We start from the raw sequence: 27524 nt of genomic DNA on the forward strand, positions 1-27524 counted from the left end.
GGCAGAAGCTCCGCCTGATGTTGTCAATCTCGGCTCCACAGCTGATGAACCTCAGGCAACATCAGGTCCCCGTGCCTCAGCTTCCTCAACTGGAAAATGAAGCTAATAGCACTTATACCAGATAGTTCCTGTGAAGGTCAAATAAAAATACAAATGTAGATAGGTGTGTACCTATATATACAAATCTATACATTTTTCTTGTAAATCGTTAAATAGTATCCAAACATGAGTGGTTTTGTGCAAATAAAGAAAAGGTTGTTTCAGAATCTTTTCAGGTATCTGTTGGCCATCTGTAACGGGTGCTTCGGAAAAATGTCAGGTCCTCTGCTCATTTTTAATAAGATTACTTGGAGAGTTTTTTAATGTTGACTTATATAATTTTTTATATATATTTTGAATATTAACCCCTTATTGGATAGATTATTTGCAAACATCTCCCACTCAGAAGATTCTGGATGATAATCAGGAAGGCTCCAGCAATCAGCTCATGGAGTACATCCTACTTGTGTAAAGGTCTTGGTCAGGGACCAACAATGACAGAACTGAATGGCCTGGGAAGAAAGGAAGACTGATAATGTACATTTATTTGGGGGGGTTAAAAAAAAAAAAGACAAAATAAAATGGCCTCACAGACCCCATTAATTCTGTGGACACTTATAAAAGCAAACATGGACACTCGGACACTGAAAAGGACCCACGAGGTTCCAAGGATTCCATAGTTTATAATGGAAGAGACATGAGTAAGCAAACTACTAACACATAATAGAAAAGTGGGAAGAGATGCACGGATAAAAGTACTGCAGGAGCAGAGAAAAAGAGACAATGAACAAACTTAGGGAGTCAGGAAAGGCTTAGATATGAGGTGATTGTCAAGATTTCCCTTGAGGGGCACATGGGTGGCTCAGTCAGTTAAGCGGCTGCCATTGGCTCAGGTCATGATCCCAGGGTGCTGGGATCGAGTCTCACACTGGGCTCCTTGCTCAGCAGAGAGCCTGCTTCTCCCTGCCTCTCTGCCTACTTGTGTTCTCTCTCTCTGATAAATAAAATTTTTTTTTAAATCTTTGAAAAAAAAAAAAAAAAAGACTTCCCTTGAAGGACAGGCCACAGACAAAGCTCAGGCAGGGTGTTTTCAGCACAGAGTGTACCCAAGCCTTGGACGTGCGAAGGAGGCAAAGTAAGAGTTCGGTGTGGGAGGAGGCTGTTGTGACTCGGGCCTAGGAGTGGTTTGCTTTTCATTGTTGTTTTGTGTCTTAGGGTTGGGGGGGTCTATAGAAGACAAAATTGGAAAATGACCCTAAATATAATAGAAGGGTAGGACAAGCCTTGATGTGCCCCTTAAGTAGAGGTAAGCATTTTAAGGAAGGGACGTTCATAATCAATCGCTGTGTACAAAGGTACTCAGGCATCTGTGTGGCAGAAGGACCAGAAGAGGCAGGCCCAGAAGCTCAGGAAGGCCAGCAAGAAGGACCATAGAACTCCAGAAGAGGCAGGATGTGGGCTTCAACACAGGAGTAGCAATGGACAAGACCATGGGCAGATTCTACAGCCTTCCTAGGAAGCTGGAGACCAGGCTAATCTACCATGACCAGGATGGCTCCTAACAAGGGTCAGAGGAGGCAGCAGTCTCAAGGTTGCCATCTAATGGGGAGTACCAGCTGTCATCTCCCAGAATGATATCAGCACAAGGACCCAGAGTCAAACACAGGGGACTTCCACTTTGAGAGCTGCCCCAAGGTACTCAACACTTCACCCACCAAACTGGCCTCACCGATCATCTCAGGACATGGCCGGGAGCACCCTGCAAACACCACCATCCCATCATCCACCATGACTGCCTCAGACATCCTCCACCTATGGACAATGAGAAACCTTGCTTCTCTGAACCCCTTACTCCAGACGACCCCTCCCTCTTACTTAGTGTATCTCCTGTTTCTGTTGAGAAACCTACTTTGGTTTTTATGACTACAGACTGAGAACAAACTCAGTCTCAGCCAGAAAAAGCCCATTCAAAGGAAAAGGGAGAGGAGGATATTAACAAGGTTGAGAATGAAGCTCCAGCCACTAAATAAAGCCTGATTTGGGGTTTCAGACAACCCGAGCTAAACCATTGCTTAATTCTTGTCATAAACACCCTTCCCTGTAAACGAGGAAGGTGCTATTTTTAGAACTTTCTCCATGGTGCACTTATTCTTTTTTTTTTTTTTAAAGATTTTATTTATTTATTTGACACAGAGAGAGAGAGATCACAAGTAGGCAGAGAGGCAAGCAGAGAGCGAGGGGGGGAAAGCAGACTCCTTGCTGAGCGGAGAGCCAGATGTGGGGCTTGATCCCAGGACCCTGAGACCATGACCTAAGCTGAAGGCAGAGGTTTAACCCACTGAGCCACCGAGGCACCCCCATGATGGACTTGTTCTTTAATGGAAGAGATAAAGGCAGTGAGGAGCAATTAAAAGTATGAACCCGTATACTTCATGTCACACTTGAGTACCAACCCACATGACACCTTCATAAGCCCATACTGAAATGTAATAGGGTCATGATCTCAGTTTCTTCTTAATTTCCTGAGAAATTCTTTTAACTTCTTACTTTGAAATCTTCAACTATATTTTTTTAAATCCAAGTGTTGAGAAGAAGTGATCAGACGGAGTTACAAAAGCGTCGCCATCATTACCAAACCAGCAACAAGTAGTATCCTACAAGCCATCACCAAGGCAGAGAGCTGTCATGACAGGAGGAAAGGGTTAATGTGAAAGGGAATCAAGACCTAGTGAGGACCTACTAAGTGAGGTTCTTGCTTCCTTCCTCCTGCATTCATTTAATGAACATTTTACCAAGCACTGACTATGTGTCAGCATTGTGTTCAATGGCAGGAATGAGGAATAATTAAGAGACTTCACAGACCTTCCGTCTACCAGAGGAGGCAATTCCCAGGGGCATGAGTGCTCAACATGGAAAATGCACATGGTGAGGAAAGTAAAGTGTCTGAGGAGGCTGAACTGGCCTGGGTGGGGCAGGGACAGTTGGAAAGGTGTGATGTCTACACAGAGATTTGAGGAATGAGTAGGAAATAGCTCAGCTGAGAGAAGGATCAAGAACTTGCAGGCAGAGGAAGGGCATGTTCCAAGGCCCAAGGGCAAGAAAGAATTTGATGCTCAGAGTGAGTAGGGAGCCGCCAGATAAAGCTGGGGAGATGAGCTGAGTCTTATGTCATGACATAAATTTTAAGTTCATCCAAAGAAACAACAAGATTACATTAAAGGATTTTTAAGCAGGGAGAAATAAGATCATACTCGTAAAGCATCGCAAATCCTCATTAACATCCTTTGGGGTAGGTCATATCCTATTTCATGAGGATAAGGAAAGATGAGTGAGGCTTAGTAACTTTCAGAAAGTCACACAGCTGGAATGCAGTGGAGTCTTGGATGAGAACTCCGGTCAGTCTGACTCCAAATCCCCTTCTCTTTTCACTATATCATCCTGTCTCTTAAGAGAAAAGAAAAGAAAAGGGTTGTAGAAAATCTTCAACCCTCATTTCACCTGATTATTTATAACTTTTTACCAAAATCAAATATAGGCTTGATCTCTGGTATCACCAAACATTTGAATTTTCCCATGTGTGCCTTGAGTAAACAATTTATTAAAATATAATAAACACATACACAAAATGATCCTCCTAGGAGAATAGCCAAGAATCATCCCCCCATCACAAGATCCCAGTCCTCAGACAAGAGAGGACTGGCCAGTCCCCACAGACAGTGAGTGCACACGGAGCAACCAGGCACAGGCTGGCCTTCAGGACTGGAAGGCAAGGGCAAGGCCATGAATCCAGCTGCCCTTCCCAAGCTCATGTTCAGCAGATCATCGAGTGGTCCTCCAAACACCCCTGCTAATGACAAACTTACTACCTACAGGCACACCTATCCCACATTCAGACAGTTCTGAGTATTTAAAAAGACTCTTTACAAGAGGCAAATCAGCCCAAAACCCAGGTACTTGTGGCAAAAGTTGTTCAAATCAGATTCCTTTGCAAAGCAGGAAAGAACCATCTAGCAAGAAGGGACCACTGGAATGTTGTCACTTTTCCTTGAGTCTAAAGGAATCAAATGAAGTCAACACCCAAAACAAAACAAAACAAAATGAAGCAGGAAATCTCAGGTTCAAGGTACACAGAGTCTGTTTCTAGGACAAAGGATAACACCTTTGTTCCCATACATGCTGGCAGCCTCCACCGGAGACTCTGGCCCATGAGACTGGAAAACAGACTCATTCCAGACCCAGGACCCACCTCTGTCCTTCCCTGGCAGCAGACAGCCCTCAGCATAGCCCCTGCAAATGCGGACAGCAAGCATAGCTATACATGTGTGCAGTGAGCTGACCTGAGTTTTCTGCATCTCTGTCCTTCTGCCTGGGGAGGGGCTGGCTCAGCACCACCTCCCACGCTTCCTGCACATCCTACCGGGACAGCTAGGGCAGCATGCTCACACATGTAAGAAAGGCATCCTCTATACTTATCCCATCAAATCTCTGTGCAGTGCACAAAACACAAGAGCTCCTCCTTTAAAAAAATAATGAAAATGTTGGGGCACCTGAGTAGCTCAGTGGGTTAAGCCTCTGCTTTCAGCTCAGGTCATTATCTCGGAGTCCTGGGATCAAGTCCCGCCAGCAATGGGCTCTCTCTGCTCAGCAGGGAGCCTGTTTACCTTTCTCTCTCTCTCTCTCTCTCTCTGTCTGCCTCTCTGCCTACTTGTGATCTCTCTCTCTGTGTCAAATAAATAAAAATTTTTAAAAAATAATGAAAATGTTAAAACTTTCAGGATCCCTGGGTGGCTCAGTCAGTGAAGAGTCTGCCTTCAGCTCAGGTCATGATCTGAGGATCCTGGGATAGATCCCTGCACCGGGCTCCCTGCTCAGCAGGGAGTCTGCTTCTCTCTCTCTCTCTGCCCCTCCCCCTGCTTCTGTGCATGCTGTTCTCTGACAAATAAATAAATAAAATCTTTTTAAAAGAATGTTGAAATTTGGGGTGCCTGGGTGGCTCAGTGGGTTAAAGCTTCTGCCTTCGGCTCAGGTCCTGATCTCAGGGTCCTGGGATGGAGCCCCGTATCAGGCTCTCTGCTCAGCAGGGAGCCTACCTCTATGTCTGCCTGCCTCTCTGCCTACTTGTGATCTTTCTCTCTGTCAAATAAATAAATAAAATCTTTTTTTAAAATGTTAAAATTTTAGGGGTACCTGGTTGGCTCAGTTGTTGAGCGTCTGCCTTCAGCTCAGGTCATGATCCCAGGGTCCTGGGATCAAGCCCCACATCAGGCTCTCTGCTTGGCAGGAACTCTGCTTCTCCATTTCCCACTCCCTTTGCTTGTGTTCCCTCTCTCGCTGTGTCTCTGTCTGTCAAATAAATAACTAAAACAATCTTTTAAAAAATGTTAAAACTTTAGATTGAGTAAAACAATTGCTAGCACCAATTCTGATTCTGTGATGGTGAGAGAAGAAATTGGCACATGAGATTGCACAGGCAGCACGAACTGGGATTACCTTGTCCTGTGAACTCTGGCACTTTCTACCAACTTTTAATATTTGTATGCTCTGTCTCCTTCACTCCACTTCCAGGAACCTATCTTACTCACGAGAACCCAAGTATGTAGCGAACCAACAGTCAATACAGTGAACTAAGCTCTACTATGACAAAACTTCCAGTTACACCAAACATGTTGAGATGCCACTTAACATTAAACACTTAAGGGGCACCTGGTTGGCTCAGTCAGTTAAGCGTCCAACTCTTGATTTTGGCTCAGGCCATGATCTCAGGGTCATGAGATCAGGTCTTGAGTTGGACTCCACTCCCAGCAGGGAATCTGCTTAGGATTCTCTCTCTCCATCTCCCCCTGCCCCTTCCTCTGCTCATGCATGCTCCCTTGCTTCCTCTCAATAAATAAATAAAATCTTTACAAAATAATAAAAAAAATAAAAATTCAACATTGAAAAAGAAATAGAAAAGTTCAAAATCTCAGGTACCAGAAACAAAGCAGGAACACAAAACCAAAGCAGTCAGTAGGAGTGGAAAACAAACAGTCCCGGCATTTCTCAGAAGCAGGGGTTACCAGAACAGGGAGTACAGGAGGGGAACACATGTACTCTGACTGGGGTGACAAAGGGCAGCCCTGGCAGAGAAACACAGAACAGAGGACACCTACCACATATACCAGAGACATTAGAAGGACACTGGACAACTGTCTGGAACTTGGAGTGGCAAAATGGTTATCTGTGGGAAACATGTGCTGTACACAAGTGTGGAATTGGAATTCCCACTGCCCACATGGTTGGGAACCTCAGGGCTAAAACTTTTACAGAAAAGCTGGTCTGACCCAGGAGAAAGTTTATGGTATACGGCACAGACGATCTCAACCACCACATCCAGATGCCTCCACAACTGAGAACCCAATGGCCTCCCACCAAAAACCTCTCTTGTTGTAGAGAAGCTCCCCATAAGAGGAAATGAGACACTAAGAGAGAAGATTTAAAAGCATGTCTACATGTTTAAAGCAATGAACAAGAAAAAAATGTTAGCAGGACTGAACTTAAAAATGGGCAAGAGACATGAATAAGCTTTTCACCAAAGGAAATCCGTAGTTGGAAATAAACCCCTGAAAAGATGTTCAGCATCTTGAGCCATTTACTAAAATGCAAACGAAGACCACGATGAGGTATCACGACATCCTCATTAGTAAAAATAAGAAAGAGTGGCAATATCCAAGGCTGGCAAGGATGCAGAGAAACTGGATGTTTCCTATGTTACTGGTAGGAACATACAATGATAGAACCAGCTGCAACTGGCAAATAGTCTGGGAGCTTCTTACAGGACTAAAAATACACTTACATGCATGCACAAACACACGCACACACACACACATGCACACATTTAAATGAATGTGTGTAAAAACTGGGAAGCCCAACTACAATCTTTAATTTAATTAACACTATTCTACATATGTCACTTTCCTCATTTTGCTCCTGTAGGACAGTTATATAAATGTTACACTGTGGGAAGTGGGTGAAGAGTACCAGACACTCTCTGTACTAGTTTTGCAACTTCCAGTAATTCTGCAATTCTTTCAAAATAAAAAGCTTTAAAAAATCAATATTGGGTGTAAAATCCAAGTTATAAAATATCACAGTATGATATCATTTGTGCAACTATGTTTTTAAAAAACACACAATTACACTACATGTGCTTTCTGGATAAATAAGTAAGTGAGAGGAGTCAAGATGGCGGAGAAGTAGCAGGCAGAGACTACATCAGGTAGCAGGAGATCAGCTCGATAGCTTATCTAAACATTGCAAACACCTACAAATCCAACGGGAGAGCGAAGAGAAGAAGAACAGCAACTCTAGAAACAGAAAATCAACCACTTTCTGAAAGGTAGGACTGGCGGAGAAGTGAATCTAAAACGACGGGAAGATAGACCGCGGGGGGAGGGGCCGGCTCCCGGCAAGCGGCGGAGGAACGGAGCACAAAATCAGGACTTTTAAAAGTATGTTCCACTGAGGGACATTGCTCCAGGGGCTAAACCGGGGTGAAGCCCACGCGGGGCCAGCGTGGCCCCAGGCCCCGCAGGGTCACAGAAGGATCGGGGGTGTCGGAGTGTCGGAGAGCTCGCAGGTATTAGAACGGAGAAGCCGGCTGGAGAGACAGAGCCGAGGACTAAACTCTCAGCTCGGGGTTACCTTGAACCGGTCGCGGGCTGGGTGAGCTCGGAGCGCGGCTAGAGGCTGGGGATACGGGAGTGATTGGGTGCTGTCCTCTGGGGGCGCACTGAGGAGTGGGGCCCCAGGCTCTCGGCTCCTCCGGGCTGGAGACTGGGAGGCCGCCATTTTCATTCCCGTCCTCCGGAACTCTACGGAAAGCGTTCAGGGAACAGAAGCTCCCAAAAGCAAACCCGAGCCGATTACTTAGTCCGGTCCCGGTAAGGGCGGTGCAATCCCGCCTCGGGCAAAGACACTTGAGAGTCACTACAACAGGCCCCTCCCCCAGAAGATCAACAAAATATCCAGCCAGGACGAAGTTCATCTATCAAGGAGAAAGCAGATTCAATTCCTAAGACAGCAGAGCAATTCCAGAGGAGGAGAAAGCAAAGCACGGAACTCATGGCTTTCTCCCCATGATTCTTTAGTCTTGCGGCTACTTCAATTTTTTTTTTCTTTTTTCAATTTTTTTTTCTTTTTTCTTTTTTCTTCTTCTGCTAAATTTTTTTTAAACTTTTACCCTTTTCTTTTTTAACATTTTTTGACTAGTTCATCTAAATATATATATTTTTTCTTTCTTTTTTATATTTTTTATTTGTTTTATTTTTAAAATTTTTTTCTTTCTTTTTTTTTTTTTCTTTTTTTTTTTTCAGAAGCTGTTTTTATCCCCTTTCTCCCCCCCACAATTTGGGGTCTCTTCTGATTTGGTTACAGCGCATTTTTCCGGGGTCTTTGCACCCTTTTAGTAGTTTATTTGCTCCTTCATATTCTCTTATCTGGACAAAATGACAAGGCGGAAAAAATCACCACAAACAAAAGAACAAGAGACAGTACCGAAGGCTAGGGACCTAATCAACACAGACATGGGTAATATGTCAGATCAAGAGTTCAGAATGACGATTCTGAACATTCTAGCTGGGCTCGAAAAAGGCATGGAAGATATTAGAGAAACCCTCTCTGGAGATATTAAAGCCCTTTCTGGAGAAATTAAAGAACTAAAATCTAACCAAGTTGAAATCAAAAAAGCTATTAATGAGGTGCAATCAAAAATGGAGGCTCTCACTGCTAGGATAAATGAGGCAGAAGAAAGAATTAGTGATATAGAAGACCAAATGACAGAGAATAAGGAAGCCGAGCAAAAGAGGGACAAACAGCTACTGGACCATAAGGGGAGAATTCGAGAGATAAGTGACACCATAAGACGAAACAACATTAGAATAATTGGGATTCCAGAAGAAGAAGAAACAGAGAGGGGAGCAGAAGGTCTATTGGAGAGAATCATTGGAGAGAATTTCCCTAATATGGCAAAGGGAACAAGCATCAAAATCCAGGAGATGCAGAGAACCCCCCTCAAAGTCAACAAGAATAGGTCCACACCCCGTCACCTAATAGTAAAATTGACAAGTCTTAGTGACAAAGAGAAAATCCTGAAAGCAGCCCGAGAAAAGAAGTCTGTAACATACAATGGTAAAAATATTAGATTGGCGGCAGACTTATCCACAGAGACCTGGCAGGCCAGAAAGAGCTGGCATGATATATTCAGAGCACTCAACGAGAAAAACATGCAGCCAAGAATACTCTATCCAGCTAGGCTATCATTGAAAATAGAAGGAGAGATCAAAAGCTTCCAGGACAAACAAAAACTGAAAGAATTTGCAAACACCAAACCAGCTCTACAGGAAATATTGAAAGGGGTCCTCTAAGCAAAGAGAAAGCCTAAAAGTAGTAGATCAGAAAGGTACAGAGACAATATACAGTAACAGTCACCTTACAGGCTAATAATGGCACTAAATTCATATCTCTCAATAGTTACCCTGAATGTTCATGGGCTAAATGCCCCAATCAAAAGACACAGGGTATCAGAATGGATAAAAAAACAAAACCCATCAGTATGTTGCCTACAAGAAACTCATTTTAGATGCGAAGACACCTCCAGATTTAAAGTGAGGGGGTGGAAAACAATTTACCATGCTAATGGGCATCAGAAGAAAGCTGGGGTGGCAATCCTTATAGCAGATCAATTAGATTTTAAGCCAAAGACTATAATAAGAGATGAGGAAGGACACTATATCCTACTCAAAGGGTCTGTCCAACAAGAAGATCTAACAATTTTAAATATCTATGCCCCTAACGTGGGAGCAGCCAACTATATCAACCAATTAATAACAAAATCAAAGAAACACATCAATAATAATACAGGGAGCGCCTGGGTGGCTCAGTGGGTTAAAGCCTCTGCCTTTCGCTCGGGTCATGATCCCGGGGTCCTGGGATCGAGCCCCGCATCGGGCTCTCTGCTTGGCGGGGAGCCTGCTTCCTCCTCTCTCTCTCTCTGTCTGCCTGCTTCTCTCCCTACTTGTGATCTCTATCTGTCAAATAAGTAAATAAAATCTTTTAAAAAAAAAAATAATAATACAATAATAGTAGGGGATTTTAACACTCCCCTCACTGAAATGGACAGATCATCCAAGCAAAAGATCAACAAGGAAATAAAGGCCTTAAATGACACACTGGACCAGATGGACATCACAGATATATTCAGAACATTTCATCCCAAAGCAACAGAATACACATTCTTCTCTAGTGCACATGGAACCTTCTCCAGAATAGATCACATCCTGGGTCACAAATCAGGTCTCAGCCGGTATCAAAAGATTAGGATTATGCCCTGCATATTTTCAGACAACAATGCTCTGAAGCTAGAACTCAATCACAAGAGGAAAGCTGGAAAGAACCCAAATACATGGAGACTAAACAGCATCCTTCTAAAGAATGAATGGGTTAACCAGGAAATTAAAGAAGAATTGAAAAAATTCATGGAAACAAATGATAATGAAAACACAACAGTTCAAAATCTGTGGGACACAGCAAAGGCAGTCCTGAGAGGAAAATATATAGCAGTACAAGCCTTTCTCAAGAAACAAGAAAGGTCTCAAGTACACAACCTAACCCTACACGTAAAGGAGCTGGAGAAAGAACAAGAAAGAAACCCTAAACCCAGCAGGAGAAGAGAAATCATAAAGATCAGAGCAGAAATCAATGAAATAGAAACCAAAAAAACAATAGAAAAAATCAATGAAACTAGGAGCTGGTTCTTTGAAAGAATCAATAAGATTGATAAACCCCTGGCCAGACTCATCAAAAAGAAAAGAGAAAGGACCCAAATCAATAAAATCATGAATGAAAGAGGAGAGATCACAACTAACACCAAAGAAATACAGACAATTATAAGAACATACTATGAGCAACTCTACGCCAACAAATTGGACAATCTGGAAGAAATGGATGCATTCCTAGAGACATATAAACTACCACAACTGAACCAGGAAGAAATAGAAAACCTGAACAGGCCCATAACCAGTAAGGAGATTGAAACAGTCATCCAAAATCTCCAAACAAACAAAAGCCCAGGGCCAGACGGCTTCCCAGGGGAATTCTACCAAACATTTAAAGAAGAACTAATTCCTATTCTCTTGAAACTGTTCCAAAAAATAGAAACGGAAGGAAAACTTCCAAACTCATTTTATGAGGCCAGCATCACCTTGATCCCAAAACCAGACAAGGATCCCACCAAAAAAGAGAACTACAGACCAATATCCTTGATGAACACAGATGCAAAAATTCTCGCCAAAATACTAGCCAATAGGATTCAACAGTACATTAAAAGGATTATTCACCACGATCAAGTGGGATTTATTCCAGGGCTGCAGGGTTGGTTCAACATCCGCAAATCAATCAATGTGATAGAACACATTAATAAAAGAAAGAACAAGAACCATATGATACTCTCAATAGATGCTGAAAAAGCATTTGACAAAGTACAGCATCCCTTCCTGATCAAAACTCTTCAAAGTGTGGGGATAGAGGGCACATACCTCAATATTATCAAAGCCATCTATGAAAAACCCACCGCAAATATCATTCTCAATGGAGATAAACTGAAAGCTTTTCCGTTAAGGTCAGGAACACGGCAGGGATGTCCATTATCACCACTGCTATTCAACATAGTACTAGAAGTCCTAGCCTCAGCAATCAGACAACAAAAAGAAATTAAAGGCATCCAAATTGGTAAAGAAGAAGTCAAACTATCACTCTTCGCAGATGATATGATACTATATGTGGAAAACCCAAAAGACTCCACTCCAAAACTGCTAGAACTTGTACAGGAATTCAGTAAAGTGTCAGGATATAAAATCAATGCACAGAAATCAGTTGCATTTCTGTACACCAACAACAAGACTGAAGAAAGAGAAATTAAGGAGTCAATCCCATTTACAATTGTACCCAAAACTATAAGATACCTAGGAATAAACCTAACCAAAGAGACTAAGAATCTATACACAGAAAATTATAAAGTACTCATGAAAGAAATTGAGGAAGACACAAAAAAATGGAAAAATGTTCCATGCTCCTGGATTGGAAGAATAAATATTGTGAAAATGTCTATGCTACCTAAAGCAATCTACACATTTAATGCAATCCCTATCAAAATACCATCCATTTTTTTCAAAGAAATGGAACAAATAATCCTAAAATTTATATGGAACCAGAAAAGACCTCGAATAGCCAAAGGAATATTGAAGAACAAAGCCAAAGTTGGTGGCATCACAATTCCGGACTTCAAGCTCTATTACAAAGCTGTCATCATCAAGACAGCATGGTACTGGCACAAAAACAGACACATAGATCAGTGGAACAGAATAGAGAGCCCCGAAATCGACCCTCAACTCTATGGTCAACTAATCTTCGACAAAGCAGGAAAGAATGTCCAATGGAAAAAAGACAGCCTCTTCAATAAATGGTGCTGGGAAAATTGGACAGCCACATGCAGAAAAATGAAATTGCACCACTTCCTTACACCACACACGAAAATAGACTCCAAATGGATGAAGGACCTCAATGTGAGAAAGGAATCCATCCAAATCCTTGAGGAGAATGCAGGCAGCAACCTCTTCGACCTCAGCCGTAGCAACATCTTCCTAGGAACAACGGCAAAGGCAAGGGAAGCAAGGGCAAAAATGAACTATTGGGATTTCATCAAGATCAAAAGCTTTTGCACAGCAAAGGAAACAGTTCACAAAACCAAAAGACAACTGACAGAATGGGAGAAGATATTTGCAAACGACATATCAGATAAAGGGCTAGTATCCAAAATCTATAAGGAACTTAGCAAACTCAACACCCAAAGAACAAACAATCCAATCAAGAAATGGGCAGAGGACATGAACAGACATTTCTGCAAAGAAGACATCCAGATGGCCAACAGACACATGAAAAAGTGCTCCACGTCACTCGGCATCAGGGAAATACAAATCAAAACCACAATGAGATATCACCTCACACCAGTCAGAATGGCTAAAATTAACAAGTCAGGAAATGACAGATGCTGGCGAGGATGTGGAGAAAGGGGAACCCTCCTCCACTGTTGGTGGGAATGCAAGCTTGTGCAACCACTCTGGAAAACAGCATGGAGGTTCCTCAAAATGTTGAAAATAGAACTACCCTATGACCCAGCAATTGCACTACTGGGTATTTACCCTAAAGATACAAACATAGTGATCCGAAGGGGCACGTGTACCCGAATGTTTATAGCAGCAATGTCTACAATAGCCAGACTATGGAAAGAACCTAGATGTCCATCAACAGATGAATGGATAAAGAAGATGTGGTATATATACACAATGGAATACTATGCAGCCATCAAAAGAAATGAAATCATGCCATTTGCGACGACGTGGATGGAACTAGAGCGTATCATGCTTAGTGAAATAAGTCAATCGGAGAAAGACAACTATCATATGATCTCCCTGATATGAGGACATGGAGAAGCAACATGGGGGGGTAGGGGGATAGGAGAAGAGTAAATGAAACAAGATGGGATTGGGAGGGAGACAAACCATAAATGACTCTTAATCTCACAAAACAAACTGGGGGTTGCTGGGGGGAGGTGGGATTGGGAGAGGGGGAGCGGGCTATGGACATTGGGGAGGGGAGGCGAACCATAAGAGACTATGTACTCTGAAAAACAACCTGAGGGTTTTGAAGGGTCAGGGGTGGGAGGTTGGGGCAACCTGAGGGTTTTGAAGGGTCAGGGGTGGGAGGTTGGGGGAACAGGTGGTGGGTAATGGGAAGGGCACGTTTTGCATGGAGCACTGGGTGTTGTGCAAAAAGAATGAATACTGTTACACTGAAAAAATAAATAAAATGGAAAAAAAAAGGATACATAGTATAGGGTTTCTTTATAGAACATTCTTGAAATGATGACATTTTTTTTTTATTTTTTTTATTTTTTTTATTTATTCTTTTGACAGATAGAGATCACAAGTACGCAGAGAGGCAGGCAGAGAGAGAGGAGGAAGCAGGCTCCTGGCCAAGCAGAGAACCCGATGTGGGGCTCGATCCCAGGACGCTGGGATCATGACCTGAGCTGAGGCAGAGGCTTTAACCCACTGAGCCACCCAGGCGCCCCGAAATGATGACATTTTAAGAAGGGAACAGATTACTGGATCCTAGAGTTTAAGGAGGTTTGGGCCCCAAGAGCACGTGGCTTTAAAAGGGCAACTTGAGGGGATGGAAAGGGCATCCTTGTGGGGATGGAAAAGGGCTTTGTCTTGACTGCATCAGGGTCGACATCCCAGTTGTCATACTGTTTTGCAAAATGTTCTCCAAAACTGGGGAAAATTGGGAAAAGATACGGAGGGTCTCTTTATTGTTTCTTACAAATGCATGTCAATCTAAGATTATCTCAAAATAAAAAGTCATGATTTAAAAAAAAAAATAAGTAAGTGATACAAATATTAAAACATCAATAACAAAGAGACACACAACTTCAGGGTAGTGATTTAGCTCTAGAAATAAGTTCAAAGAGCACCTCAACTTTAATATTTTAATTGTTACAAAATGATTTAAAGTGAGAAATCACTATCTAGATAGTATAAATAAAGGAATGGTTGCTGATTAATTACTCTCTGCTACTCAATATTTTAAAGATTTCAAAATTAAAACCAAAAATATACAGACAAGGAGGGGTGCCTAGATGGCTCAGTCCATTAAGTGTCCCCCTTCAGCTCAAGTCATGGTCTCAGGGTCCTGGGATCGAGCCCCACATTGGGCTCCCTGCTCAGTGGAGAGTCCTGTACCCCTCCCTCTGCTGAGGCGCGCTCTCTCTCTCTCTCAAATAAATAAATAAAACCTTTAAAATATATATATACAAGGACAAAAATATATATATATGTGTGTGTGTATATATACATATATATATACAGGGGCACCTGTGTGGCTCAGTGGGTTAAAGCCTCTGCCTTCAGCAAAGGTCATGATCCCAGGGTCCTGGGATCCAGCACCACATTGGGCTCTCTGCTTGGTGGGGAGCCTGCTTCCCCCTCTCTGCTTGCCTCCCTGCCTACTTGTGATCTCTGTCTGTCAAATAAATAAAATCCATAAAAAAAATAAAAATATATGTACAAACAAGGAGGTTTACTGAAGCATTAACTGTAATAGCCAACAATTGGTAATAGTTACATATCCATCAACAGAGGATAGCTAAACGGATTTGGATATAGTCATGCAGGGGAATATAAAGCAACTATTAAAAAGAATGAAGGGGATATGTACTCTTAGGGAAATACCCCGAATATACAATTAAATGAAGAAGAAAGTTGGAAATATAGTTTGACTCATTTCTTGTTTAAAAAAAAATCAATATAAATATATACAAACATATTATAATAAAACTCATACACTATTTAAAAATGGTTACTTCCAAGAAACAGTGGGCATTTCACTTTTTACTTCATATGCCTCTGTTTTAAAATCTGATAAAAGGGGCACCTGGGTGGCTCAGTTCATTAAGCATCTGCCTTCAGCTCAAGTCATGATCTCCCGGTCCTGGGATCGAGCCCAACATCAGGCTTCCTGCTCAGCAGGGAGTCTTGCTTCTCTCTCCCTCTTTTTCTCTCTTCCTCTGCCCCTCCCCACTGCTCATTCTCTCTCTCTCAAGTAAGTACAGTTTTTAAAAATAATAATAAAATAAAATCTGATAAAGAAGAACCTGTTTTATTTCCAAAAATTGAAGTTTTTTTCTTATTGAGATATAATTAACATATAACATTATATTACTCTCAGGTATACAACCTCATGATTTGATATATGTGTATATTGTGAAATGATCACTACACATAGTTAAGCATTTTTTTTCTTTTTTTAAAGAAAAGTCTTGGCAACTTTCAAATATCCAAAAATGTATTGTTAACTATACCCACCACTGTGTAAGTTACATCCCGAGGATTAATTTACCTCATAAGTGGAAGTTTGTACATTTTGAGCCCCTTCTCCCACCCATTTCTCCCACCCACAACTCGGCAGCCACTAATCTGTTCTCTGTGTCTGTTCTCTGTCTCTCTGAGCTCAAGGTTTTTGTTTGCCTATTTGCTTTGAGATTCCACGTATAATAAATAAGATCACAGAGTATTTGCCTTTCTCTGTCTGACTTATTTCACCTAGCACTGCCTTTAATATCCACCCATTTTGTCCCAAATGGCAGGATTTCCCTTTTTGAGAACTTTTTTCAAAAGGACTTAATGAACCAAACACTGAAACTTAATATTAAGCTAATATTGTTGAGCATTCAGTATACGTCATAGTGCTTGCATCCGGAAACTTTCCTGCCCCAAACAAATCTATGGGCACCTATTACTCTCCTCTACATTCTCTACCTCCACTTGAAGACAAGGAAGAGGAAGAAATTAAAGCTCTCAGAGATGAAATGCCTGCATGAAACCACACAACTGGACACTGCTCAGTGGGTTGGAACTGAGTGCTGTTTCAGCCCAGCACTCCGATCACCTGCATGAAGAACACCAGCAGAACCTATGAAACACACAGCACTGGCCAGATGTCTGTACAGAGAGATGGAGAGGCTCGTGAGCTGGACCTGGCACCTCCTAGGGACATGGCTGCATGATATGCCCGGGTTCCAGCCACCACAATGGCATATCTCAGACTACATCCTGACCTGGCTCCCTCATAGGGAAGGACTGAAAGAGGAGGGGACAGGGAAACATGGTTTCCCCTCCAGGTCTTCCCCACAGCCATTCCAAGGGGATGGGGGGCCGGCACGGCAGCAGGGTGCTCCCAGACAGACCAAACCCCGGCAGGGTCACCCCTACGTGAAAACCAAGGTGAAATCCTACAGAGCAGGAGCAAAGCTCTCTCAGACACCGACCATGACCTTCTGCCCTATAAAGGCAGAAAGTGTGGTAGTAAATTCAGAAATGTGCCCCTTCAAATCCCACTTCAGGAGAGGATTCTCTACCCAGCGGCAGGCGCAGGTAACGAACAGCCTCCTATCAGATTCCTAAGGGATGGAAACCCGAACTTTCTCCTGAGGCACTACCAAAGGCTGAGCAGGAGAGTGATTGAGAGGCATGACCCTTCTACCCTGTGTGGGACTCCTCTAGTTGGCATCTCTGCTGCAGAGCCTCCCTCAGATTTGCACTGTGGTCTGGTGCTCCCCCAGCCCAGGGCTGCCTCCTCTCCCTTTTCTTTCGTCAATGTTACCCAGCGTCTGCATCCCACAAAACTCAACCCTTGACAAAGGTTCTCCAGCCAGACTTACACATTGACTAAGATACTTTTAGAATCTGCAAATAAACTGGTCTCTAAAAGAACAAATGCTCATGCCAAATGGAGATCAAGGGAACAGGTGCTCAAGAACAGTAGACAAGGTGAGCTTCGTTCTCCATCCTGAGATGAGGGAGATCATGGACCCCTACTACATTTAAAGCCAGAAAGTCTGGTATAACCCTGGTCTGAGTAACAGCACAGGACTGGGAAGAAAAGAATGGAGAGAAGGAACCAACCTAATGGGAAATGGGTTGGGTTTAAAGTCATATAAACCTGGTTCTCAATCCAAAGTCCACCATGTCCAGCTGGGTGACCATGAACAAGTTAGTGACCTTCCCTATGGCCCCGTTTCCCCCTTTGTAAAACTGCTCTGAGCTGTCCGGAATATTGAAGACAAGAAGCACAGAGCCTAGCACATAGTAAGTAAGTGCCTCCTTCTTTCCTACAATCAATCCAGGAGGGAGACTTGAGGAGAAAAGTGAGGACCAAAGCCACATTGCTGGAGCTCAGGAAAAAACAGTCTAACAGGGAAATAAGTTCTCCTTGAAAATACCAAGTGCAATCCATTTAAAAGAAAAACTGCTATTTCCAGTGCACTTGCTCTTTGTGTCAAATTTTTCCTAGAAGGGGGAGAGGCTGGGCATATTCATACTCTCACGCAATCTCCATTTGGCTAATGGCACCGACCAGTGAGAAAACCGAGCAGGAAATTGGCTGTAAGCTATGGCCAGGGAACAGAACTTTCTGTTTCAAACTTACTAGCCATCTTCCAGTTTCTAGTCCAGGAGGTTAGGAGCTTGGAACTTGTCACTCGATCCTAACAAGTGAAAAGCTGAACAAATGCCCAAAACTGACAATTCTTAGATCTGTCAGAGAAGTGAAACTGCAGGTAAATCATTACACCAAAAACTACAGAAGGAGGCAGGTTTATAAAAAGTAACAACCTGCCAGAGAAGAAACCCATGAAAAGAAGCTTCCACAAAAACTAACACCAGATAGGAAAACCTACCCCAAAACTGGCAAATCTCTGGAAGCTCAGTGTGGCCAAGTCTGACAGTTACAAAGTCCAGGGAGAGCCAGCTGGTTTTTTGAGTTTTATCTCCAAGAGCTGTACCAGATCCTCACTGTGAAAATCAGAAAAAATTCCCTCCTGCTTCTGGAAGAGGAGAACAAAGGTTAACTATATTGAAATACACCAGAGCATTCTGTTCTCTTTCAGAAAGGCCTGCTCTTAGGACAAAGCCTATAACCAGAGCCTAAAGTGTTGGGTTTCATGGAGCCTCCCTGCCCTAGGGGGAGGGAGGGAAATCCCCAATTCTGGTGCGCGCGCGCGCGCATGCGCGCGCGTCCCCCCCCCCCCCCCCATGCATTTCATTTGGCTGAAGTAGGGGAAATACTCAGAGGCATTCATGAAATTCACATCCCAGGGGCATAAACTCCCTAAAACAGCTAATCATAAGACTATACAATGCTGCCTCTCCCTGACCCCTCACCCCCATACCACTAAGGGCCTACTTACCCATGAGCCTTTGCCTAGCACATCAAGTTCAGCTTTCAAAACACTGCAAGTCGGGAGAGGAGTCAAGATGGCGGAGAAGTAGCAGGCAGAGACTACATCAGGTAGCAGGAGATCAGCTAGATAGCTAATCTAAACATTGCAAACACCTACAAATCCAACAGGAGATCGAAGAGAAGAAGAACAGCAATTGTAGAAACAGAAAATCAACCAATTTCTGAAAGGTAGGACTGGCGGAGAAGTGAATCCAAAACGACGGGAAGATAGACCGCGGGGGGGCAAGGGCCGGCTCCCGGCAAGCGGCGGAGGAACGGAGCACAAAATCAGGACTTTTAAAAGTATGTTCCACTGAGGGACATTGCTCCAGAGGCTAAACAGGGGTGAAGCCCACGTGGGGTCAGCGTGGCCCCAGGTCCCGCAGGGTCACAGAAGGATCGGGGTTTTGGAGTGTCGCAGAGCTCGCAGGTATTAGAATGGGGAAGCCGGCGACAGAGACAGAGCCGAGGACTGAGCTCTCAACTCGGGGTTACCTTGAATCGGTTGCAGGCTGGGTGAGCTTGGAACGCAGCTGGAGGCCAGGGATACGGGAGTGATTGGGCGCTTTCTCTGGGGGCGCACTGAGGAGTGGGGGCCCCAGGGTCTCGGCTCCTCCGGGCCAGAGACTGGGAAGCCGCCATTTTCATTCCCGTTCTCCGGAACTCTACGGAAAGCGTGCAGGGAACAAAAGCTCCCGAAAGCGAACCCAAGCGGATTACTTAGTCCGGCCCCGGTAAGGGCGGTGCAATTCCGCCTCGGGCAAAGACACTTGAGAGTCACTACAACAGGCCCCTCCCCCAGAAGATCAACAAAAAATCCAGCCAGGACGAAGTTCATCTACCAAGGAGAGCGGGTTCAATACCTAAGACAGCAGCGCAATTCCAGAGGAGGAGAAAGCAAAGCACGGAACTCATGGCTTTCTCCCCATGATTCTTTAGTCTTGCGATTAATTCAATTTTTTTTTCTTTCTTTTTACTTCTTCTGCTAAATTTTTTTAAACTTTTACCCTTTTCTTTTTTTAACGTTTTTTGACTAGTTTATCTAATATATATATTTTTCTTTCTTTTTTATATTTTTTCTTTATTTGTTTTCTTTTATTAATTTTTTCCTTTTTTTTTTTCTGAACCTCTTTTTATGCCCTTTCTCCCCCCCCCCCCCCGACGATTTGGTGTCTCTTCTGATTTGGTTAAAGTGCATTTTTCTGGGGTCTTTGCCGCCCTTTTAGTATTTTATTTGCTCCTTCATATCCTCTTACCTGGACAAAATGACAAGGCGGAAAAATTCACCACAAAAAAAAGAACAAGAGGCAGTACCGAAGGCTAGGGACCTAATCAACACAGACATTGGTAATATGTCAGATCTAGAGTTTAGAATGACGATTCTGAAGGTTCTAGCCAGGCTCGAAAAAGCCATGGAAGATATTAGAGAAACCCTCTCTGGAAATATAAAAGCCCTTTCTGGAGAAATTAAAGAACTAAAATCTAACCAAGTTGAAATCAAAAAAGCTATTAAGGAGGTGCAATCAAAAATGGAGGCTCTCACTGCTAGGATAAATGAGGCAGAAGAAAGAATTAGTGATATAGAAGACCAAATGACAGAGAATAAAGAAGCTGAGCAAAAGAGGGACAAGCAGCAACTGGACCATGAGGGGAGGATTCGAGAGATAAGTGATACCATATGATGAAACAACATTAGAATAATTGGGATTCCAGAAGAAGAAGAAAGAGAGAGGGGAGTAGAAGGTATATTGGAGAGAATTATTGAAGAGAATTTCCCTAATATGGCAAAGGGAACAAGCATCAAAATCCAGGAGGTGCAGAGAACCCCCTCAAAGTCAACAAGAATAAGTCCACACCCCGTCACCTAATAGTAAAATTTACAAGCCTTAGTGACAAAGAGAAAATCCTGAAAGCAGCCCGGGAAAAGAAGTCTGTAACATACAAGGGTAAAAATATTAGACTGGCAGCAGACTTATCCACAGAGACCTGGCAGGCCAGAAAGAGCTGGCATGATATATTCAGAGCACTAAACAAGAAAAACATGCAGCCAAGAATATTCTATCCAGCTAGGCTATCATTGAAAATAGAAGGAGAGATCAAAAGCTTCCAGGACAAACAAAAACTGAAAGAATTTGCAAACACCAAACCAGCTCTACAGGAAATATTGAAAGGGGTCCTCTAAGCAAAGAGAGAGCCTAAAAGTAGTAGATCAGAAAGGTACAGAGACAATATACAGTAACAGTCACTTTACAGGTAATATAATGCCGCTAAATTCATATCTCTCAATAGTTACCCTGAATGTCAATGGGCTAAATGCCACAATCAAAAGACACAGGGTATCAGAATGGATCAAAAGAATGAAAAGAAATGACATCTTGCCATTTGTGATGATGTGGATGGAACTAGAGGGTATCATGCTTAGCGAAATAAGTCAAACAGAGAAAGACAACTATCATATGATCTCCCTGGTATGAGGAAATGGAGATGCAACATGGGGGGTTAAGGGGGTAGGGGAAGAATAAATGAAACAAGATGGGATTGGGAGGGAGACAAACCATAAGTGACTCTTAATCTCACAAAACAAACTGAGGGTTGCTGGGGGGAGGGGCGTTTGGAGAGGGGGGTGGAGTTATGGACATTGGGGAGGGTATGTGCTATGGTGAGTGCTGTGAAGTGTGTAAACCTGGTGATTCACAGACCTGTACCCCTGGGGATAAAAATACATTATATGTTTATTAAAAAATTTTAAAAATAAATAAATAAAATTTTTTTAAAAATCTAACTTCTTCTCAGAAACATAAACGAAAGAAAGCCGACTAGAATATTTAAAGAGTTGAGAGAAGAAAAAGTAAACACCAGCCAAGAGTCTATACCCTGTGAAATTATCTTTCAAAAGTGAACGGGTGCCTAGGTGGCTCAGTCAGTTAAGCATCTGCCTTTGGTTCAGGTCATGATCTCAGGGTCCTGAGATCAAGTCCCCTTGGGTCTCCCTGTTCAGTGGGGAGCCTGCTTCTCTCTCTCCCCCTGCACCTCCCCCATTTGTGCTTTCGCTCTTGCTCTCTCTCTCAATTAAATAAAGAAGATCTTTTAAAAAAAAGTGAAGGAGAAATAATGACTTTTCCTCAAAAAAATTAAGGAAATTTTTTTCCAGTAGAACTGCCTTGCAAGAAATATTAAAAGAAGTTATTCAGAGAGAAGGAAGATAATACATGTCAGAAACTCAGATCTACACAAAGAAAGAGCATCAGAAAAGGAAAAAGTGAAGGTAAATAAAAACATTTACTTTTCATTTTCTTTTTTTTTTAATATTTTATTTTTATTTATTTATTTGAGAGAGAGAGACAGTGAGAGAGAGCATGAGCGAGAAGAAGGTCAGAGGGAAAAGCAGACTCCCCGTGGAACTGGGAGCTCAATGTGGGACTCGATCCCAGGACTCCAGGATCATGACCTGAGCTGAAGGCAGTCGCTTAACCAACTGAGCCACCCAGGCGCCCATACTTTTCATTTTCTTAAATGATGTAACAGATAACACCTTGTTCAAAATAAAATAGCAACAATGTGTTTAATTCTATATGAATACATATTTATTAATATATATATACATACATACGTGTGCATATACATATACATCTATGTATATGTATATATATACACATATATGTGCATATATATATATATATGCTTACCTATACTTATGGATAATGATAGCAATGATACAAAGAACAGAAGGGAGATTCAAGAATTGGGATTATTTTGTTACTTTATAAAGTAGCTGCACTATCCATGAAGCAGTACAGTGTTATTTCAAAGTAGACTCAGATTAGTTGTAAATATATATTGCAAACTCTAGGGCAACCACTAAAAAAGTAAAAGAAGAAGTATAATTGATATGCCAAGAAAGGAGAGAAAATAGAATCATATAAAACACTCAATTAAAACCACAAAAAAAGCAGAAAAAGTGGACAACAAAATAGGAACAAAGACCAAGGGCAAAATATAGAAAACAGTTACAGATATGGCAGATATTAATCTAACTGTATCAATAATCACTTTAAACATCAATAGTCTATGTATGCCAATTAAGACAAAGATTGTCAAAATGGATCAAAAAATAAGATCCAATTGTCTACAAGAAACCCATTTTAAATATAAAGGCACAGATAGATTAAATAAAAGGGTGAAGAAAGATAAACCAAGCTAACACTCAAAAGAAAGCAGAAGTAACCATATTAATTTCTGGCAGACCAGACTTCAGGGCAAGAAAAGTTATCAGGCATATCACATGATGATAAAGGGGTCGATATTTTAAGAAGATAACAATAATCCTTAATCTGTACGTGCCTAACAAGAGAGCATCAAAGTATGTGGGGCAAGAACTGCGACAATTGCAAGGAAAAATGGATGAATCCACTATCCAGGTGGTGACTTCAACAATCCTCTACGGGAAATGGACAGAACCAGGAGGCAGAAAATCACCGAGGTCATAGCTGAAGTCAACACCACGATCAATCAACCAGATGTGACTGACAATGTATAAACTACTTCATGCACCCACAGCAGAATACATGTTCTTCCCAAACTCCCCTGCAACATCCAGCAAGAGAGACCACATTCTGGGCCATGAAACATACATTCACAAACTTAAAAAAAAGAAAGCATACAAGTCTGCTCTCAGATTACAGTGGAATTAAAACCAGAAATCAGTAACAGAAAGATAGCTATCAAATCCCAAAATGCTCAGAGATGAAGCAACACATTTCTAAATAACACATGGGATCAAAGAAGAAATCTCAAGAGAAATTTTAAAATATTTTAAACTAAATGAAAACAAAAATAGAACTTGTGCCCATTTGTGGGGTGCAGTGAGAGCAGTGCTTAGAGGAAGATTTATAGCATTGCATGCATATACGAGAAAAGAAGAGAGAGCAAAAATCAATAATCTAAGTTTCCACCTTAGGAAACTAAAAAAGAAAGAAGAGCAAATTAAATCCAAAGTAAGTAGGAGAAAAGTAATAATAAACATTAGAGCAGAAATCAATGAAATTAGAAATAGAAAATCCTTTGAGAAAATCAAAAAAATCAGAATCTGGTTCTTTGAAAAGATCAGTAAAATCCATAAGCCTCTAGCCAGGCTAACTGGTCCCTGGGATGGGACCCAGATGTCTGCCTTATATTGCCAATCAATGAGCAAATACTTCTGCAAGAGGAGGTCAACAAAAGTACTAACATCACTTCCTTTCTTTCATCCACTCAACCAACTTAAACAAAAAACAAAAACCACTACGGATAAGCATCTACTATGTGCCAGATACTGTTTCAAGTGCTTGGGATGTATCAATGACCAACAAACAGAATAATAAATAAGTTCTATAGTATATTAGAAGGTACTAAGTGGAGAAAAAGAATAGGAGAGAATTAGGAGGCATGAGTATTTTTATTTTCTTATGAATGTTTGTGTAAATATATGACATACATATATGCATATATCTATTAAGCAAATATTTTATTTTATTCCCTCTCTTATTCCCTTATCAAACATAAGATGTATTAACAATAGTTTACACCTCAGTTATTTAAGTTACAGAATATCAAAGGGAAGAGTAAACATCCCCCAAAGATTTTGCACCCTCTGCAGTGGGAAGAGTTGGCATTTTTGGTTATATGCAGCATAACTGGATCATGTTAGGTGGAAGTATGACTCTGTAACTGCCTTTATTTGATGAATAAGTATGGTTTAAGGAAATATGTATGACAGGCTGACAGGGGGGTGAACTCTAATGATTAGTTTTATAGGTCAACCTGGTTAGGCCACCGGTACCCAGTTATTTGATCAAACACTAATCTAAGCATTCCTGTGAAGGAATTTTGTAGATGTGATTATCATCTACACTCAGCCAACTTTCTGGAAAGCAGATTATACCCTATAATCTGGGTGGGCCCCATCTAATCAGTTGAAAAGCCTTAAGAGCAAAGCAGAGGAAGAACAAATACCATCTGTGGACTTTGGCATTGGATCCTTCCCAGAGTTTCCAGTTGGCCAAGCTGCCCTACGAATTTTGGACTCACCTAGCCAGTCCCCATAGTCTCATAAACCAACTCCTTGCAAGAAATCTCTGAATATATAAATACCCTTGTGGTTCTATCTCTCTGGGAGAACCCTGACTGATGCAGGTAGCCCCCAGAGAAAAAGACACTTGAGCCAAGACTTGCGGCTGGTGAAGGAGCTGCCACACACTTCTTCTGAGAGAAGAGCAAGCCTGGTGTGCACGAGGAGCATACAGCAGGAATGTGGCTGAGTAAGAATAAGCAAGGCAGAGAGCAGCAGGAAAGGAGATTGCTTAATTAACAAAAAGCAGCAGCAGGGACAGGCCAAGTGCAGCCTGTATGCCAAAAGGTATCCTTTAGCTTTCTTTCCATGATGTACTGAGCCCAGAACCAAAAGCTATGCTTCCAAGTGCCTTTTCTCCTCTAACATGACACAGGTGAATGCTCTCATCCCCACTGCTGGCAGAAGCTCTGGGATGCCACGAGGAGATCATCAGTAGTGAACTATCTAATACTCAGGGCTCTGAACGTGAGCTGCACCAAGCTGGCTATTCCTCCCTTAGGGAGCCAGGAGTCAGGCCAGAAAGGACCCAGTCATATGAGCAAGGGCCAAGAACTGAGGGCCATTGGCTGGCAAACAGACAGCTTATGTTGTCATCTGTGGTAAGACAGAAACATGCCATGCACAAGGGATAATACTCTTCACTCCCGACCCAGGCTGAGTGGGAAAAATGAAGGCCAGGCACCATCAAAGATAATACACAATTTGGATGCAGAACCACCAAAACCGGTAAGAATGACTGGGGTGCATTAAGCCTAGTGAAGCCCCTTGCTCAGGCTTCCCAGCCACTCATTTGTCCCAGCAACAGGGAAAATACCACCACCACAGGCTTTTCTTATGACAAAAGTTACCAGAACAATGATAAATTCAAGTACTTTTATTAACCTGGAAAGATGTTCATGATTATATAAAATGAAGAAAAAGTAACACAACCACATTAAATGTATACATTGATTCTTAGATACATTTGAACTTCATAAATATTAACTATGAAAGAATGTATCTATTGGTCTTTAGGTAATAGGATATACTTAACAAAAAGTTAAAGAATGCATACAAAAATTATAACAAAGCCATCTGGTTAGTGGGATTGCAGGTGATTTTTGTTTGTTTCCTATTGTTTTCCTCTAATATGTATTGCTCAAATAATGAAATTATTTATGGTTTATAAATAAACACCCCTTCATGTATGTAGCACTTCTAGCTCCTTCCCTACTCTCTCAAGAAAATGAATTGACACATGTAACCTCAATAAGCTGGACTGGAGTGGTCTGCAGACCCCTTTTACCTAACGGAAAATCCAGAGGTCAAAGGACTGAGGTCACTTTCCCAAAGTCACACATCGTGATGTGTACCCAACCAAGACATGAATCTGAGGGTCCTGAAGGTCCCTTCCAAACCATGCACTTGTTCTGTACCCTTTTCTTAGCGCACAAACCCAGGGAAGTGAGGTTTACGAAGAGCTAGCCCCTTGCCCTTACCTCGGCCAGGCGGGAGTGCTTGTGGACATTCTCGCCTTTTTGAACACTGGGAGCCAGCTGCTGCAGGACGCCCCTGCTGCTTGTCAGAGCTCTGGTCAGCCGAGCAAACTTCCCCCAGCCTGGAGCATGCAGAGGAGAGAAAAGACAGTTTCAACCACGTCCTGAAGGTCACGGACATTCACACCACCGGTTACACTGTTGGGAGCCCACACACCCACTGTCCTCCTGGGCTCCTGTGAGTTCCTCTGCATTCCTCCCAACCCAGACTGGCTCTCAGAAAAGCATCTAGACACACTCAAAGTTGTGTAGCAATTTACTTCTCCCTGCACTTTCACTTTGTCCTAATCATAGCTTTGTGACGTAAGTAGGGCAGGTTTCAGTTCCGTTTTACAAATGGGGAAACTGAGGCACAGAATGCCTAGACAATTACAGACAGTCCAGAACCCAGATCTTTCCACTCTGGCCCAAAGCTTTCCTGCTGGATGATACCAGACAGTTGAGCTATTTCTCTGAATTTGTGACTGGGCTCAGGCTGCTCCCAACCCCCACATGGTCTGATCTAGCAGAGACTGAGCTGGTTCCAGGGGTGGCAAGGACAAGCTAGTTAAGTGGCCATCCAGTGCATTACAATCTCCAAAGCCAGGGGAATAAGAAATGAATCTAATCCCTGGGTAGGTGGGGAGAAAGCAAGGGCGTATTTTACCCTGTTCTGGGATGGGGTAAGGACTGTTGGTGACAGGTTCCCCAAATAACAAGAATCCCAATGAGCCTAGTACTGAACTTGGATTTTTTCAGAGTTAGGCTCTTTCAGCTGGAAACAAAACGGCAATTGAATTCTGCAAAGCTTTTCAAGAACAGAAAGTGTATTTTTCCATCAGGTAAAACACAGCTGTGCATGAAAAGATCAGCAAGGGCTTTGCAAACCCTCGATCCAACCCACCCCTCCACTACCATCACTACACCACCACCACGACCCACACCCTGAGACAGATGATAAGAAGGAGATGGCAAGACAGATATCCCAGACC

At 42.4% G+C, this 27524-nt stretch overlaps 1 protein-coding gene across 2 annotated transcripts in view; it reads right to left on the reverse strand.

Annotated features, from left to right (window-relative positions):
• KCNH1 (potassium voltage-gated channel subfamily H member 1) overlaps positions 1-27524 on the reverse strand; it is a 388389-nt gene that overhangs the window by 310107 nt on the left and 50758 nt on the right. For both annotated transcript variants that reach the window (XM_045983592.1, XM_045983593.1), the window contains exon 5: positions 26497-26615. In XM_045983592.1, coding sequence (XP_045839548.1) covers positions 26497-26615 — 119 coding nt within the window. The remainder of the gene's footprint in view (positions 1-26496; positions 26616-27524) is intronic.

The sequence above is a fragment of the Meles meles genome, chromosome 17 (genome assembly GCF_922984935.1).
Source record: "Meles meles chromosome 17, mMelMel3.1 paternal haplotype, whole genome shotgun sequence".
NCBI classification, from domain to species: Eukaryota; Metazoa; Chordata; class Mammalia; order Carnivora; family Mustelidae; genus Meles; species Meles meles.